The sequence below is a fragment of the Triplophysa rosa genome, linkage group LG4 (assembly GCF_024868665.1).
Source record: "Triplophysa rosa linkage group LG4, Trosa_1v2, whole genome shotgun sequence".
Taxonomy (NCBI): Eukaryota; Metazoa; Chordata; class Actinopteri; order Cypriniformes; family Nemacheilidae; genus Triplophysa; species Triplophysa rosa.
In genome coordinates this window covers 15,530,878-15,550,621 of record NC_079893.1, presented here as the reverse complement: position 1 = coordinate 15,550,621, position 19,744 = coordinate 15,530,878, and the positions used below count along the sequence as shown (strand labels likewise).

Below are 19,744 nucleotides of genomic sequence, written 5' to 3'. Positions count from 1 at the left end.
ATCGCCCCTCACAGGCCGGGGGTACCCACGAGACTGTGCTTACTCCCCCCGGGGGGCCAGTCTCAACGGCCCCAGCGCCTGGGGGTATGGACAGACGAGACGAGAACGGAGACGGAAGCACCAGGAACGACAGGGGCGAGAGAGGGCAGAGAGGAAACAGAAAAAAAAATTGGTCCGGTTCCCCGACATGCTGTTGCTCGGTCCTCAGCCAGCCGAGAGGCTCTTCCTCGCGGTGCCATGCAGTGGTACTGGACGCTCCCTCGCTCCTCGTCCGCCCCCTGGCGGCCGGCGATGGCTCCTCCGGATGAGGGCGGCCGGCAGGAAGTCCCCCGCTTCCTGCTCCTCCCCTACACGGCGGATGGCAGCAGGCTCTGGCCCATGGCAAGTGGGGCTGACTCCTCCACTCCCTCCCGGAAGGCAGCCACCCCACCTCAGACCCAGGGGCACGGCAGCGAGGTCCTCCTGTCCTGGCGGCCGGTGGTGGCTCTTCCGACCGAGGGAAGCCGGCAGCAGGTCCCCAGCTTCCTGCTCCTCCTCGATCCGGCGGACGGTAGCAGGCTCCGACCCAAGGCAAGAGGGGCTGTCCTCTCCGCTCCCTCGCGGACGGCAGCCACCCCACCTCGACCCAGGACAGGGTGCGAGGTCTTTGCCCCACCCGAGCACACGCTCCAGCACCACCGCCTCGGGCAGCCGCTCGCGGACATCCCTCGTCCATGCTGCCCAAACTCTTCGGCACCGCGATCCCCCTCAGCGGCGAGGACTCTTTGACAGCATGTCCCTCCTTCCTTCCTCCCGGGTTTCGGCACCACTGTAATAAAGCGCAATAAAACAGAAGGAAGGAGGCAGGAACCGGCGAACATTCAAACACTTTAATAAAAAATAAATAAACAATAAACCAGCAGCAAAACAGGCCAGCAACCCCTCACGGACGACTGCCGGCCACACGAACATAAACAAAACTTAACGTATGTCCGGGCCCGGTCCTCTCTCGCCGTATTCTCCTGCCGTTCGTCCTTTTATGCTTCTGATCTCCTCCGTGAGAGATACGAGGCCTGTGTGACGCCCAGCTGACACTCATTATCAATCGCGTCCCGGCCTCGCTTCCTCCTCCCACGGCTCTCGTCACGCCTCCCTCGTCACAACGATCATTCGCTATTAGCCGTCAGGCTGTTAGCATTACCAGCCTTTACTTACTGAATATTGCACTAACTGCTTTACTCACTGTCCTCATTATTACATTACTAATGGCTAATGTTTCAGACGTGTGTGTACCTCTGAGTGCAGATGAGGAAACGTTTGCACTTCAGTCGGAACTGGAGGCTGTGGTAAAGCAGATCCAGGATTTACTAGTGAAGCAGGCACGGCTGCGAGAACGTAAAACGGCGCTGGAAACATCACGGGCTGATGCTCGCACGATTAAGTTTTCGTAAGTTTAAGTAAGTTTTCGACACGATTGTAATACTCCTACCACTTATACTTCGCGTGTTTCTCTGCACAGAGCACAGGCTTCGAGAACACGACGAGCCCAAATGAACTTCACTCATGCACCTGCACACCCACGGCGAAAGGCGCAAGCCAGGACCGGAGCGATGACCTCTCCCACACTTCTGCTACCGGTCTTTGAGATCCCGACAAGGAACGGCTTTGCCGCCCTCTGCGAGACGGAATGCAACGCTGTGGTCATCGGAGATTCAATCGTCCGGAACGTACGCGCTTCCTCCACTCAAGGTAAGGTGCGCACTCAATTGTTTTCCTGGCGCCCGTATTCTTGATGTCTCTGCGCAGGTACCTGCGATCCTGAAGGATGACGATAACGTCGGAGCTGTCGTGCTGCACGCGGGGGTGAGCAACGTCAGGATGCGGCAGTTGGAGAGCCTGAAGAGGGACTTCAGGAGTCTGATCACCCACGGCGAGGATCATCATATCAGGGCCGCTTCCTACCTACCGACGAGGGAATGAAAGGTTCAGTAGACTATTTGCGCTTTATCAATGGTTAATGTCATGGTGTATTGAACAGAAGCTGCTCTTTGTTAATCATTTTGATCTGTTCTGGGAGCGACCTAGGCTTTTCCGCCCCAACGGCCTGCACCCCAGCAGCAGCGGAGCGGATCTTCTGTCTGACAACATCTCAAAGACGCTATACACCATTTGACTAGTAAGTCAAAACTTTAACCATAGTCTGTGTTCCTCCCACTCAACTGTTAAAAATACTACTGCTTCCAAATGCATAGAGACTGTGTCTGTCCCCCGAATGATAAAACAAAATAATAATTTCGCTAAAAGTCAGAGAAAAAACCTTAACCTGAAGACAATGTAATAAACGAGCTACTAAGCTACTATTACACTGCGTTCCAAATTATTATGCAAATGATATCTTTCTCTGGTTTTCCTAATTTGTCGATGCAAATGACAGTCAGTATAATTTTCAAGTAATCAACAGTTAGGGTACATTTGGAATTTTATTGAACAAACCTCCCACTGACAACAGTATTTATTTAAAAAATGAAAAACTCAAAATGCACTGTTCCAAATTATTATGCACAACAGAGTTTGAAAACATTTCATAGGTTGTAAAAAACTGAAAATGGTCATTTGTTGAATTTGCAGCATTAGGAGGTCATATTTACTGAAATCAAAAGCTATTTCAATCAAAAACATCCTAACAGGGCAAGTTACATGTTAACATAGGACCCCTTCTTTGATATCACCTTCACAATTCTTGCATCCATTGAACTTGTGAGTTTTTGGATAGTTTCTGATTGAATTTCTTTGCAGGATGTCAGAATAGCCTCCCAGAGCTGCTGTTTTGATGCTAACTGCCTCCCACCATCATAGATCTTTCGCTTGAGGATGCTCCAAAGGTTCTCAATAGGGTTGAGGTCAGGGGAGGATGGTGGCCACACCATGAGTTTCTCTCCTTTTATGCCCATAGCAGCCAATGACACAGAGGTATTCTTTGCAGCATGAGATGGTGCATTGTCATGCATGAAGATGATTTTGCTACGGAAGGCATGGTTCTTCTTTTTGTACCATGGAAGAAAGTGCTCAGTCAGAAACTCTACATACCTTGCAGAGTTCATTTTCACACCTTCAGGGACCCTAAAGGGGCCCACCAGCTGTCTCCCCATGATTCCAGCCCAAAACATGACTCCGCCACCTCCTTGCTGACGTCGCAGCCTTGTTGGGACATGGTGGCCATCCACCAACCATCCACTACTCCATCCATCTGGACCATCCAGGGTTGCACGGCACTCATCAGTAAACAAGACTGTTTGAAAATTAGTCTTCATGTATGTGTGGGCCCACTGCAACCGTTTCTGCTTGTGAGCATTGGTTAGGGGTGGCCGAATAGTAGGTTTATGCACAACTGCAAGCATCTGGAGGATCCTACACCTTGAGGTTTTCGGGACTCCCGAGGCACCAGCAGCTTCAAATACCTGTTTGCTGCTTTGCAATGGCATTTTTGCAGCTGCTCTCTTAATCCGATGAATTTGTCTGGAAGAAACCTTCCTCATTCTGCCTTTATCTGCACGAACCCTTCTGTGCTCTGAATCAGCCACAAATCTCTTCACAGTACGATGATCTCGCTTAAGTTTTCGTGAAATATCTAATGTTTTCATACCTTGTCCAAGACATTGCACTATTTGACGCTTTTCGGCAGCAGACAGATCCTTTTTCTTTCCCATATTGCTTGAAACCTGTGGCCTGCTTAATAATGTGGAACGTCCTTCTTAAGTAGTTTTCCTTTAATTGGGCTCACCTGGCAAACTACTTATCACAGGTGTCTGAGATTGATTTCAGTGATCCAAAGAGCACTGAGACACAATACCATCCATAAGTTTAATTGAACAATATAAAATTAAATGTTTACGACACTTAAATCCAATTTGCATAATAATTTGGAACGCAGTGTATATACATGAGCCACGTCCGGTTGGTCGAGGTGGTGGTGTCGCAACAATCTTTAGAGGCTTTCTTACTGTAACTCAGAGAACAGACTATACATTTAAATCATTTGCAGTGCTTGCGTTGAACATAATTGTTCCAAACCAAAGTAAAAAACCATTGCTTTTTCTTACACTGGCTACTGTGTATAGACCCCCTGGGCTCTTTACAGAGCTACTACACTCTTTTGGAGTAACACAACACATCAATAGACCCACTCATCGATTTAATCATAAACTAGACTTGATTATATCTCACAGAGCCGATCTAACCAATATAGATATTATACATCAAAGCGACGATGTCACCGAACAACATCTTATAACATGTACACTGAGCACTGCAGAAATCAGCCGTATAATTTGTTATCGACAGGATAGAACAATTACCTCGACTACTAAAGATAGTTTCGGAAAGAGCTTGCCAGATCTGACTCCTTTAATAACCTTACAAATAAATACAGAATCGCTTGATGACATGACCAGCAACATGGGTACTATTTTCTCAAACACATTAGAAGCTGTTGTCAAAAAAGATTAATGACAAAAACATAGCACCATGGTACAATATAGTGTTGTCAAAAGTCCCGGTACTTCGGGTCCAAGTCGGTGCGTAAAAATAAAAAAGTTGGCAATACCTAATCTTCATAAGACCCAGGAGCACCGACGTACCGGGTACTAATGCTCTGTCTGACAGGTTGTCAGTCGGAAACTTTTTATAGACCCAATAAGACGTGATGAGCGGATAAGCGCGGCTCCGATCCACAAGAGATGCGCACAGAAATACTTCAGATTAAAGTCATATCACGAAGAAAACGAACAGAGTTTTGTGGTGAAAGGAGGCAACATTCGGATTTATTTGATTAAGTTCAAGCGGCACTTTTCAAATTCTGTTCGCGTTTGCATTATGAATGTTATCATATGTTAAGTTAAATGTCACATTAAAATAAACGTCCCTGTTTGTGTGTTAATTTGTTAGTGCCAATGCTAATCCAGTCAAGTGTCGTTATCCTTATCAGAATGAAAGACCCCAGTGAGCACCGTTTCAGCAACAATTAACTTGTATACTTCATGTATACAAAATGGCATTGCTTTCTATACATTTATATTAACAGTGAGCTTTATTAATACAATTGTGTTTCAATTAGCATGTACTGGTGTTTTGCTTTGTTCCCGAAATTGATACCGAGAACCGTAGAATTTTACAGGTATTGGTACAGACTACTGAAATTTTGGTACCGTGACAACACTAGTACAATAGCACCGCTCGTGCCCTTAAAAATGAAACAAGGAAACTGGTGCGCAAATGGAAATAAACCCAGTTAGAGGTCTTTAAAATCGCGTGGAAAGAGTGTGCAAACTATTATAAAAAGGCACTAAAAGCAGCAAAGGCTGAGCATCTCCGAAACCTCATAGAAACTAACAAAAACAATCCAAGGTTTTTATTTAGTACTGTAGCGGTTTTAGCTGCATTTTCAAATAATGATGAGCTTAGCTCACCAAATATGATTCTCCACCAGATCTATCAAGATCACATCCATGAAATGAGTTATTAAAGGTGTCCTGAACTGGCCGTTTTTATTATTTTATACTGTTGTCCGAGGTCTACTTATGACGTTCGCGTGGTTTTTACATTCGAAAAGATCGAAGTAAAAGTAATAGGCTATTTTCTACCCGGGTTTTGAGGCCGGCTCGACAAACGCAGTTTTATGGGCGTCCCGCATTGAAGACTTGGAAGTAAACGCCCACTGCTATGATTGGATAGCAGTTTGTGTAGTAAACATAGTTGGAGGTTTCTGTGAGCATGGTTAGACACGTAACGTTAGGTTACACATTATCAGGACATATCAAGCGATCTCAAACAAAGCAATAGTGACGCATATACTGAAAAAAAATCTTGAATTGAGTGACTAAGAAAAAGGTAAAGCTTAAATCAAGATTATTTTTCTTACCCCATTCGCAGATTTTTTTGCTTATTTTAAGCACAAATTCACTGAAATTTCATATTTTTGACTAAAAACTAGACTTATTTTCTTAGGTCAGTTTGCTCATCAAGAAAATGCTTCTTAATTCAAGAATTTGTAGACATTTTTACTGGAAAACAAGAAAAAAAGACTAAGTAAGAAAGTCATTTTTTGCAGTGTAGTACAAATGTTTTACTCACATATGATTACTGGGGTTGTTAAAACGACCAGTCTCTGTTGGATTCTCTTCTGCCTGAAGTGTATCGGTGAATGATGTTTTATGTGCATACCTGCCCTGCCCCCAGGTGGCCTGCGGGCCAATGCCATGAAAGCGATAATTGGGCCAGAGAAAGTTCCTTTGTTTCTCATGGTGCCTTAATTGCATAGCTCTGATAGTATGGCTAATTTGCACCTAATAACGAAACTTAGTTATGCACATAGTATGATGCATGCTATAGTATTATAACATAGCTCATCGGATAGGGAATTAAAAGAGGAGGAGATACATAGTAAACATACTATGCCTTGAATTGTGTTAAACTGTGACTCATCCCAACGTATGAATACAACAAAGCCAAAATCAAAATTTGCATCATTACTGGTTACGGGTAATTTAAGATTGCAAGAGCGCCAACACACAACAAGGATATTTACATATATTTATACAAAAGAACAGTTTAGTGTAGTTTTGTCAGATACATTTCTCTGGATAGTCTTAGATAGGGGATTAGGTGTTATATTCTTTTAACTGCTTACTGATAGCAAAGGGGCCTCTGTAATTTGAGATTACGCCAGCTCCAACTGAACATCTCGTGCCATCCTCCTGCAAGAGCCTGCGGACTGATTGACTGACCATCCCAGCTCCATCTCAGGCAATTCTATCCCCAACCAAGAGCAAAGACGTACTACTTGCCACATTAATGCGAAATTTACAATGATTAGTATTGAATGCTAAACTTACATCACATGACAGCAGTTTGAAGTTATAGCTGCACTCAGTTACATTATGCCATTATTATTTTCCCTGCTTATAACATTCCTCTGTTGCCTGATATCGATTAAAAAAAAAAAAGATGAGACAAATTAGCCCCAAACCGTTTCAACAAATGAAACTTCCTAAATCACAACTAATAAACTCTCCCTATTCTTCATAAACATTTACTCAGTAACTTTTAATCAAAGTAACTGAGTGCAGCTGTGACACGTCAGAGGAAATCTGGCCCTCCCGGCTGAGACTGGAGTTTGGGTTCCTCGCCACAGGGCATTGTTGGCTGGCTTGCTCACTGGGAGACTGCATTTATTAGACATTATTAGATATTATTTACTAGAATTATCTTGCTTGTTCTATAAACACCATGCAATGTGCTGTGTTTTACATTTTCTGTGTTTTTCTCCTGTAAAGCTGCTTTGGAACAATTCAATAGTGAAAAGCGCTATATAAATAAAATTGAATTGAATTGAACAGAGAAGAGCAGAGGAGGTTTTAAAGAGAGTACGATAGTCAGGCGTGCTGTTAATTTTGGAATGGTAGTACTGACTATAAACAGAGGAGACATCAGTGGAGAAAGAGGAGAGAAAAGACTGATAGAGACAGAGGTCAGTAGGATCTTTTGATTTGCTTCACTTTCTCTCAGCAGACCTGAGCCAAAAGATGACGTTGACCATTTATTTTCATCATAGTTTTGCATAGTTTCTGAAGTCTTATATCACCTAGGTAAGAAATGTTATCCAAGATGGCACCGCAGATGGCTGCCTCGGTGTGGAGCTCTCCAGGTGTTTTAGTGTTTTTGTTAGTTTGTACTGTTTTATGTTTTTCCCATACAATCAGTTTCACAAGAGATGAACTGCTGAACATTCAGCAGTGCACACCATCTGATCTTTTACCGGTTTTTGATTATTCGGACGTTTTACTTAACATCGTAGTCGGAGGCGCAGCGGCGCTAAGAAAGCGCTCCAGGACGTGCAAGCGTGGGAAGCGAGCCGGCACGCTAATCAGGCTCAGAAAGCACGGCTTTAAAACTGCGCTGCTTAGCATACATCTGGCGAATCTGCGCTCTCTGCCAAACAAAACGGACGAACTTCTTCTACTCTACCGGACAAATAAGGATTTTTCAAACTCTGCTGTTTTGTGTTTCGTGGAAACGTGGCTAAATGACTTCATCTGCTGGGCTGCCAGCTGTTCAGAGCGGACCGCGACGCAGAATCAACGGGGAAATCGCGCAGTGGTGGGGTATGTTTCTACATCAATGAAAAGTGGTGTACAGATACAACAGTGATGAAAAAGATGTGCTGTCTCGACCTAGAAGCACTCTTCATTAACTGTAAGCCCTTTTACTCGCCGCGAGAGTTTTCTCGTTCATTCTCGTGTGCGTTTACATTCCACCACAAGCGCACGTGAGCGTGGCATTACAACAGCTCACCGATCACATCACGGACACTGAGCAACAACATCCAGACTATGTTATTATTATTCTTGGCGACAAAATCAGGCAAAACTTACACTCGAGCTGCCAAAATACAGACAACACATCACATGCCCTACCAGAGACAAAAATATTTTGGACCATTGCTACACCACAATAAAGAATGCATATCGCTCTGTCCCGAGAGCAGCTTTAGGACTGTCTGATCACTGCCTGGTTCACCTTATCCCAGCCTACAGGCAGAAACTAAAAGCTGCCAAACCTATGGTAAGTACTGTTAAAAGATGGACCAACGAAACAGAGCGGGCCTTACAAGCCTGTTTCAAGTGCACCGGTTGGAGTATTTTTGAAGCTGCTACCACCGATCTGGACGAGCTCACAGAGACTGTAACATCATACATCAGTTTCTGTGAGGATTTGTGCATTCCTACCAGGACTTCCTTAAAATACAACAATGATAAACCATGGTTCTCAGCAAAACTCAGACAAATTCGCCAAACCAAGGAGGATGCCTACAGAAAAAGGGACAAAGTCTTGTACAAGCAGGCTAGAAACACATTGACAAAGGAGATCAGAGTGGCTAAGAGAAACTACTCCAAAAAGTTGGAAAACCGGTTTTCAGCCAACGACCCTGCGTCTGTGTGGAAAGGCCTTAAAGACATCACCAACTACAAGCCACCATCCCCCAATTTTGCAGGCAATCAACACCTGGTCAATGATCTGAATGACTTTTACTGCAGATTTGAAAATGCTAACTTTACACCTCACTCCAACTCTGACATTCTCTCTACACAACACCTATCACCTTCAGTCACCCCACCTCCTGCACTTCAGATCAGTGAAGAGGATGTGTGCAGAGTCTTTAGGAAACAAAAGACAAGAAAAGCACCAGGCCCAGATGGTCTCCCCATCTTGTCTTAAAAGCTGTGCTATTCAACTGGCCTTCAACTTCTCACAGATCTTCAACAGATCACTGGAGCTGTGCACAGTTCCTTCTTGTTTCAAGCACTCCACCATAATCCCCATCCCAAAGAAACCCAAAATCACAGGACTGAATGACTACAGACCTGTCGCTGCTCTCACATCTGTGGTCATGAAGTCATTCGAGAGACTGGTACTGGGGCTTATCTGAAGGACATCACAGAACCCTTACTGGACCCCCTGCAGTTTGCCTACAGAGCAAACAGGTCTGTTGAGGATGCAGTTAACATGGGGCTGCATTTTGTCCTGAAACATCTGGATAGACCAGGGACCTATGTGAGGATCCTGTTTGTGGACTTCAGCTCCGCTTTCAACACCATCATCCCATCACTGCTCCAGACAAAGTTAACCCAGCCATCTGTTCCTGGCTCTATCTGTCAGTGGATCACCAGCTTTCTGACAGGCAGCAGTTAGTGAGAATGGGGAAACTCACATCCAGCACCTGCACAATCAGCACTGGCGCCCCCCAGGGGTGCTCTCCCCACTGCTCTTCTCCCTGTACACAAATGACTGCACTGCCCAGGACCCTTCTGTCAGACTTCTGAAGTTCGCAGATGACACCACACTCATTGGCCTCATCCAGGATGGTATTGAGTCTGCGTACAGACAGGAGGCTGAGCAGCTCGCTGTCTGGTGCAGTCATAACAACTTGGAGCTGAACACGCTTAAAACAGTGGAGACGATTGTGGAGTTCAGGAGAAACCCCCCTGCACTCCCCCCTCTCACCATCATGAACAGCACTGTGGCAGCAGTGGAGTCATTCAGGTTCCTGGGCACCACCATCTCTCAGAACCTGAAGAGGGACAATCACATTGGCTCCATTGCTAAAAAAGCCCAGCAAAGGTTGTACTTCTTACGTCAGCTGAAGCAGTTCAACCTACCACAAACTCTATTAAAACAGTTTTACTCAGCTGTCATAGAGTCTGTCCTCTGCACATCCATCACTGTCTGGTTTGGCTCAGCCACAAAGTCAGACATCAGAAGACTAAAGAGGACGGTTCGGACTGCTGAGAAGATCATTGGTGCTCCCCTGCCCACCCTCCAAGAACTGTATACATCCAGAGTGAGGAAAAGGGCTCAGAAAATCACCCTGGACCTCTCACATCCAAGCCATCAGCTCTTCACAATGCTGCCATCTGGTCGGCGCTACAGAGCACTGAGCACCAAAACAACCAGACACAAAAACAGCTTCTTCCCTCAGGCCATCTACCTCTTGAACAGTTAAATGTTTTTACACACCGTGCAATTAATAACTCTGTGCAATAATAATTAAGTGCAATATTAATTATATCCTCCAGATAACACACTATCTATTTTTATACAACTTTTTCTGTAAATTATATTTCATTCATTCTGCTGTATATAGCACATACCTTGTACTACAATAGTCTATTCTTATTTTTTACTTGTACATATTTACATACATACATAGCTTTACTCTCAATATCTTTATCTTATGTTTATTGTATTGTATTTCTTAATTTTTTATACCCATAGGTCCTTATTTAAATCATTGTGTACTGTATTCTATTGTGTTATGGTCTCTGTGTACTGTTGTTGCTGTTTCTGTGTTCTGGATGCTCCTGTCACCAAAACAAATTCCTTGTATGTGCAAACATACTTGGCAATAAAGCTCTTTCTGATTCAGATTCTGATTAATACTATTCATTGGGAATTAAAAAAACCCAGTAGAGGCAGAGATATTAAATATTGATAAAAACATGATTTGAAATTTAATTGAAATATGACACTAAAACCAACCAGTAGGTGTTGGGAGGTCTTTTTAAATTAATAAATCATTCATTCAACAGATTCGTTCAAACTGCATCTGAATCATTGACTCACTTTATTCAGTCAATAAGGAAATATCACTGTCTGTTGCAAACGCAGCAGCGTTTAGCTTCTTGCTTTGCGTGGAAATTTTTGTTGGCAATGACAAGGTAATGCGCAGACTTAAGTACTCGTAGTTATATAAAATAATAATGAATTTGAGGGTGGTATTATATAATTTAGATCAAAGTTTTGCCTCAAGCCTCTTCAAATCTGATTGTGTGCACAACGTGATGGGAGGGTTGGGGATCTTTTCAAGTGAAACGTGTGAAACATAATAAAGGCTGCTACTGGTCTTACCACTCAGCATACCAGTTTAAAAAAGTCACCGCACGCCACTGTAATACTAACTGTGTTAAACACAAGTGGTAAGAAGAACAAGAAAAAGAAATGAGGAGTCTTGGAGAAAAATGTGTAGTGCATGACACTGTGAAATTTACCAAGCAAACATAAGTTCTCAACCCAACAGAATCAAGCCACAACACAATAGAAATGGTCCGACCAATAGGAAGCCCATTTAACAGAATGTGAAGCTCTGTCATGTTGTGCTAGTGTTATTGTTTTGGTAGCCAGTCTAGTGTTTTTCTTTTTGTAAAACATTTAAAGTAATTAATAGATGACAAATTAAATGAAAGCATAGAAAAAAGAAGCTCTACCAGGACAAACTAAATGTCAATGGCAAAGAATGTCATGTGGACAAATTAGAGACCAGCGCTCTGGAATTATTGATTCTGATTGCATAGTCGCAACATTCCAAGGTCTGTTTTACCTGATAATAACCACTTCAAACTCATAACACAGGGTCATTCAGGTATTTAACAATACACAAACACAAAAAAGCCTTATTCGTACTTTAACTTAAACCAAATTGCATGTTTGTCTCGTTTGAACGCAGTCTTCCCTTAACCCTTTATGACCTGCAATTGAACAATTCCGCTAGAGTACATTTCAGTATTTTTACATGCTGTGCTGTCATGCTTTTGAGTATTTTCACATGCCATACATCAATACAATCCTTACACCCCCAATTTGAAGGCTATGTATGTAATTGATCCATAGTAACTAGGTAAACAGGTCAAAAGTGCAATAAACCCCCCAAAAAAAGGAAAATTGTTTTTTTTCCCAATATATTTGACTAAATACAGAATTATCACAAATATCAACCTCAAACTTGTCAATGTAAAAAACTTGCATCAAACACTTCAAAAACACATACAATTTATTTGGACTGTTTACATAAATAGTTTGTGAGATATAATCATTTTTGTAAACAGTGCGTTGTGAAGTAAAACATAAAATACTGCTTTTGAGAGCAATGTTGATTGAACGGCTAAAACAGACCATGTAAAATAATAAATTACCCTAATATCTGTACTTTATCAGAACTATAGATGCAAAAAGGATGTGATGACACTTGTGACAGTTCCTGACCAGAATAACGCAGAGGGGCTCTTGACATGTTTCACACATAAATGGAGAGCATTTGAATTTGTGGGGTCAAAAAGATAAATAAATAAATAAATAAAACATAAATAACCCAAAACAAACCTAAACATACTGAAAGAGACCGCTACATATACACAGCCTAGCTGTGATGAGACTTGTGGCAGGTCCTGTACAGAATTACACAGAGGGGCACTTGGCAGGCCTCGCACATGAATGGAAATGGATTGAAACTGGAGCAGATGAGCAGTCGGAAAGTTCATCGTCGTCGGACGCGAGTAGTAGCTCCAAATCCTCCGCGCTCGTATACTTCTTTTTCCGTGCAGTCATAACGTTACGCATCCAAGTGTGTGTGTGTGTGTGTTTGCACTTGCGTTTGTAAATGTGCATGTGTGAAAGAAATGATCAAGCAACGGACTGTAATGATAAAGAGACACAACGACGAGTAGAACGTACAGCATACCGCAAACGGAGATCCAATGTCGCGGCTTGTGATGTCACCACATGCGACAAACCTTAGGGTCATAGTGCACAGAACGTGATTACGTCATAGGAGTCATAGGAAAAGGTAACCACGCAACCACTAGTAACCTTAGATCTACAGAACATGTGCGCAAAGACGTGAGATGCATTTTTACAGTTTTTTGTTATAGATTTTTACACAATTTGTGACGAAAACAATGCAACAGGATCGTGTTGTAGGCTTGATCTGAAAGTGTAACGTCTGTCATTTTGTATGCAAAAAGAATTATTCTGCTACCCATTTAGATTCCGTTTTTATTGGCTCTTGAACGGAGACACGCAAACGGGAGCGTGGGCGCTCCCATCGGTTTTAAAGAGTTAAGCCAAAAGAAAAAATGTCTTCCTTGTGAGAGGTATGTGTTTATTACAAATAAACATATAAAATATTTAAAAAATAATAATAATTGTCCAGTAATTAATAACTCATGTGATAAGTAGCCGTGTAATAAAAGGGATAATGTACAGCCAGCTGGCTATTATCGCAAAAAAAACCTTCAGTCTAATTGCAGACTCTGCTTTCATTAGATGATCTTGGCTAGATATGTTTGACATAAAATCTATTACATAATGTGGATTGGAATAATGGATTACAGGCTCTGAAATGCCACCAATGACATACCTGGAAATCGTAACTGACGATTTGTGCGAATTTAAAAATATTAAAAAAAAAAAATTCACATGCCTTGCTTCCATTGTGTAAAACAACTTTTTATATATAGAACATAATAAAGATTTGAAATTACATCATGAGATAGGACAGTGCTCATCCAACGCACAATCACAAATCTCCGCCGAAGCAGTAGACCGAAGCAGTAGACCATCCGGGTATTTTTCGCCTACTGTTTTTTTTGCATTCTGAGGTTTCGGAGATACTGTTCATGACTCATACAAACTTTTGCCTATTATACTGTAGTATGGAAGCAGGCACTTTTGGACGGGGTATACCTCATGAAAGGCATCACTCCGTCTCCCATTTACTGATTTGAAAACTTTAGACAAACTGAAGAAAAACTGATACACTACGTGACCAGTTGATTCATTATCAAATGCATTTATAGGTTAACATTTAAAAGTGAAATTAAGTGCTGTTGAAATTTGTGTGTTATTGGTCTTTTTTTCATTTCTTTGATTGATAATTTGGAAATATGTTAGCATGTAAACAAAAAACAGTCATGTCAATTATCAATTGAAAAACACTATAGTGAAATTGCACACTAAAATAGGTCAGAAAGAATATACATTATGTACACTCACGTTCTCTGCAAAAGTATACAGTAATCCACCATGACTGGAACCATGTCCTACAGAAAAAAAACATAAGGGACACAGAGATCAGAGAAAGTTTTTCCCTTTTAATGTTTATTTGGACCATAAATAATGCACTTTCACTTGCATTGGCCGTGAGCAGGGGCCTGTTTCAGAAAGGAGGTTTAGTGAAAACTGAGTATATTAACCCTGAAATGAGTGAAACTCTGGGTTTTAAGTTTCAGAATGCGAAGTATGTCAAACCCAAGAAAGCGGGGTAACTCAAGCCCATTTCTAAAAGAGAGGTAACTTATACTCAGAGTCAGTAACCATAGTAACTTACTCTGTGAACCTAACCTGGTTGGGAGAATGTTTTCTTTGGTAAACCCAGAGTTTCTTTCGATCTCCTCCCCCTTTTAAAGCGCAAGTGGTGTACCTCATTCATTCATTCATTAATACAGTCATTCATGGCACACATTTTGATCACACAGAGACCATCTCGATGACTAATATGTCATATTTGCTTTTATAGAGGATTCAGTACATGAAGAGGCTGCATTAATTCATAGGGATGTACTTTGATTTCAGCAGAGCAATTTAGGACCCGATTGAAATTTTATCATTTCCCTGTGCATTTTTATTAAAACTGTACAGTTTTTCTTTACAGTGAATTAGATATATCAAAATATATCTCATCCACCCTTACATCAATAACATCAGCCATCGTACATGTATTATATCAGAGCATAATTTTCTATGGACGGTGAGAAATTACTTAATAAAGTGTATAAATAAAGTGCATGAATAAAGAAATTAATAAATACAGACATACATGCAGAAATGAAGCGATAAAGGTAATAAACAATTAATTTGACGTGCAGCCATTTCAACTCAAATCTGCTCAGAGCAGGGTTCGAACCGGCGATCAGTCTGAATTTGACACGAGAGTCTGACACCCTACAGGTGTCCTATACACCATGACGTCTCATTTGCATAAATAGAGCACTGATGGGGAGAGTGAACATAAGATTTTTTTATTATCTCTGTTGTTTCATTCATTTAATGATTAATTTATTTGTTTATTGGTACATTTATTTATTTATTAATTTAAACTTAAGTCATTTTCAGCACATTAGTAAATCCACTGTATGCAGAGCGGAAAGTATGCCTTGCTCAAGCGCTTTCTGCCGCCATGTTGCTTTTTTTTTGGTGCCGTTGCCATGGTGAATCATAATATCAGCGCTCCATTGATCATGGCCGATAGTTGTCGTAGTTGTGGTGCACGCGCTTAACTCAAGGTAAGTCTACCAAGAGTTGATAGAACTAACTCAAATACGCTGTTCTAAAACCAAAACTCAAAGTTTCGCATCTCGGTGTAAATCTACTCAGAGTTCACATTTTAACTCAGTGTTGGTTGAACCTCCTTATTGAAACGGGCCCCAGCTCAGCAAAGATTTATTACCAAAACTATTGCATCACTCAGACAGCATGATTTTTGGGTAAAAGCATGTTAAAAATGCCACTGCATTTGATCTTTGTATTACTTAAAACTTATCTTCAAGCTAAAAAATAGCGTATGTAAAATAATATGTGATGATATGCAGAACACAAAAGAAGATATTTTGAAGAAAGTTGTTAACCGTACAGCGCTGGCCCCCATTAACTCTATTGTATGGACACAAAACCAATTCAAATTAATTGGTGCCAGTTTACAACATTCTTCAAAATATCTCTGAGTGTGTTCTGCAGAAAAAAAGTCACATTTTAAATTGAGGGTAAACTATCATTTTAAAATGACTTGAACACCCAGAGTTCCACTATCGAGACAGGAACAGGCATGCTACTGTGCGGCAGGGCCAGTCGGGTTTCCACAGTCACTTCCGGGGCTTGAATGTGCCTCCCTGGTGCTTGATCGTGCCTCCCTGGTGCTTGATCGTGCCTCCCTGGGGCTTGATCGTGCCTCCCTGGGGCTTGATCGTGCCTCCCTGGGGCTTGATCGTGCCTCCCTGGGGCTTGATCGTGCCTCCCTGGGGCTTGATCGTGCCTCCCTGGGGCTTGATCGTGCCTCCCTGGGGCTTGATCGTGCCTCCCAGGGGCTTGATCGTGCCTCACCAGGGCTTACTCAGGCCAGCTGGGGCTTGAGGAGTAGTTAAAGTCAAAGGGGGGAGATTATCCGAATCAGAGGAAATGCGGCAAGATGCATGTTTCGCCATTCCTTCATTTACGTATTATCTTTGAGGCGACTAGGCAGTTACAAAGTGAAAATTATTACAAACGGTTGGTTATTTAAAGACTTCAAGGATTCAACAAAATAATTTCTTAATGGTCACATTCTATAATGGTTGTCTGATAGTCACCTTTGGTTAAATGCAAATAAGTTAAATCCAAAGAAAGTTAAGTGCTCACAGAAGAGGTGGGTCTTCAGCTGCTTTTTGAAATGAGAGATTGAACCAGCTGTCCTGACGGAAATTGGAAGATCGTTCCACCAGCAGGGAACAGTGAATGAAAATGTCCCTGAGATAGATCTCATGCCTCTCTGTGAAGGTACAATGAGACGCCGATCGTTTACTGACCGCAGACTTCTGGATGGGGTGTAGGTCTGTAAGAGAGAGTTGAGGTAGGGGGGTGCTCTGTTGGTGGCTGTTTTGTAAGCAAGCACACCAGTGCCTTGAACTTAATGTGAGCCATTGCAGAGAGATTAGCAGAGGTGTGACATGGGCTCTCTTGGGGTCATTGATGACCAAGCGTACAGCTGTATTTTGGATGATTTGCAGGGGTTTGAAAGCACAGACTGGGAGACCGGCCAGAAGAGCATTTCAGTACTCCAGTCTAGAAGTGACAAGAGCCTGGACAAGAAGCTGTGTTGCAGGCTCTGTTAGGAATGGTCTGATCTTCCTAGTGGTGTACAATGCAAACCTGCATGACCGTGTTGTTTTAGAGACGTGATCCCTAAAAGTCAGTTGATCATCCATGATTACCCCAAGATTCCTGACTGAAGTCGATGGAGTTATCTTTGATGGATCAACTGGATGGTAGCTGGTGCTGTTCTGACAGAGTGGCTGGAAAGAAGAGAAGCTCAGTCTTGGACAGGTTGAGTTGTAGGTGATGGTCTTTCATCCATGCAGAGATGTCTGCTAGGCAGTCGGAGATTTGTGTTGCTACCGTTGAGTCATCTGGATGCAACGAGAGGTAAAGTTGAGTGTCATCAGCATAACAGTGGTAGGAGAAACCATATGCTGATATGATAGGACCCAGTGATGTGTTGTATATGGAGAAGAGCAGAGGCCCAAGAACTGATCCTTGTGGGACCCCAGTGACTATTTGGTGTGATTTGGATACCTCACCTCCCCAAGCTACCTTGCAGGATCTATCTGTGAGATAGGATTTGAACCAGGAGAGCGAAGTTCCAGTGATGCCAAATGAAGAGAGGGTGGACAAAAAAATTTGATGGTTAATTTGGACTCAGCTCTTGCTCTCCTTAGAGCTTCTGTAACTGTTAGTAAGGCAGTTTCAGTTGAGTGACTGCTATTAAAGCCTTACTGATTAATGTCCAGCCTGTCGTTATGAGAAAAGAAGGTTAGCAAACAACACGTTCAAGTGTTTTTCCTATAAACGGAAGGAGAGAGACAAGTCTATAGTTCTCCTGCAGGGAAGTGTCAAGTGTAGGTTTCTTAAGCGGAGGGGTTACCTGGGCCTGCTTGAATACTGTGGGAAAAATTCCTGTAGTGAAAGATGTGCTGATGATATGGGTGAGTGATGGTAGGAGTGTCGGTGAGATGGTTTGTAGTAGGTGTGAGGGGATGGGGTCTAATGGGTTTAGAGACATCTTCCTCTGTGTTTGTGGTGTGAGATCGTGGGTGTGTGGAGCTGAGAATTGTCTGCTGATGGAACTGGCTTTGTTGGTGAAGTAGCTGGGGAAGTTGTCAGCCGTTAGAGAGTTGGACGGGGGTGGTGGAGGGGGACAGAGAGTGTTGAAGGTTTCGAAAAGTTTGTGAGAGTCCGAGGCACTGTTGATTTTTGTTGTGGAAAAACTTAAGATTTGGCAGTGTGAATGTCCGCAGAAAAGATAAAGAGCGAAGACAAGGTCTTTAGTTAGCCCGATGTTCACAGAGTATCGGACAACCAGGGACTGGAAGGAGTAGCACGTGCTGGCTTGGAGGAAAGAGGACAGATATTGTCTAGGCACGAGGTTAGTGTTGTTAGAAGTTGGATATCGAAGGAGGTTAGAAGAGAGTGGAAGTTTGAAGCATAAGGCTTCTCCAGGTGGATGTTGAAATCGACAAAGAAAACAAGCGGAGAGTCAGCCTCAGGGAAAGAGTATAGCAGCATGTCCACTTCCTCAAGAAAGTCACCCAGCTGACCTGGAAGATGATAAATGACTACAATGATTAGTTTTAACGGACAAGTAGTAGTTACAGCATGGAATTCAAAAGCATCGGTATCAACTATGGAAGGGTGATTGGAGTACTTCCAGTCCTTGGAGATGAGAAGACCGGTGCCCCCACCTCTAACATTGCTGATGGGAGGTGTGAGAGAAAGAGAAGTTGCTAGAAAGAGCAGCAGGTAATGTTGTGTTCTCGGGAGTAATCCAGGTTTCAGATAAACCTAGGATACTAAGAGCAGAGTGGTTAGAAAATGCAGGAATGAAATCAGATTTTGTCAATCAGCTGATTGACACTTCCAGATACCAATGGAAAGAGAGAGGGGAGGAGTAGAAGAGGTACAGATAGTGCGAAGGTTGGCAGGATTGTTCCGCCTTTTCCACGTGAGAGTGTTGTGGGCGAGAGACCACATGAATGTATTGGAAGCACATGCTGTGTGAGTGAAGATAAAAGAAGGAATAGAGGAAATAATAATAAAGAATGCTACTCTGCGTTGCCGGTGTTGTTGCTCAGTGGAGATAGAATTGCAGGTTTTTACCTCGTCAGTCTTCACGCGAGGAGGACTGAACGCTAGGACTGACGCTTCCACGCCAGCGCACATATTGGCACTAAATGTGTGGCTTATTTAGTTTAGACTAAATGTCTGGCTTACACCAGCAGGGATTTTAGGTGGGGGGAGTGAATGATCAGCGCTCTCCTCCACCTTCAATACCACGGCTGAGGTGAGACCCTTGAGCAAGGCACTGTTCCCCAACTTTCACAAAGCAAGGGTACACCAAAATCAGAAAAACTGTAAATAATTCCAGAAAGTTTATGTGTGCGGTCTGTAGCGAGACGGGCCATTTCCCTTTCGCTATCCTGGCCTCTTACACTGCACCCCAACCTGTGAGCGGCGCATCCTTCATCACCACTTTTCTCAGCAAAACTGCCCCCAGCAGTGTCCCTGACTCGAGAAAAGGGCGATCTCTCCAGTGACACATGCAAAGTGATGTCACTATTACTTTGCAGTT

General features: G+C 42.8%; 1 protein-coding gene across 1 annotated transcript in view; it reads right to left on the bottom strand.

The window, feature by feature from the left end:
- The window catches only part of LOC130552577 (vacuolar protein sorting-associated protein 8 homolog), a 293,391-nt gene that overhangs the window by 196,397 nt on the left and 77,250 nt on the right, over positions 1 to 19,744 (bottom strand). Inside the window, exon 19 of the mRNA XM_057330929.1 lies at positions 14,362 to 14,408. Coding sequence (XP_057186912.1) covers positions 14,362 to 14,408 — 47 coding nt within the window. The remainder of the gene's footprint in view (positions 1 to 14,361; positions 14,409 to 19,744) is intronic.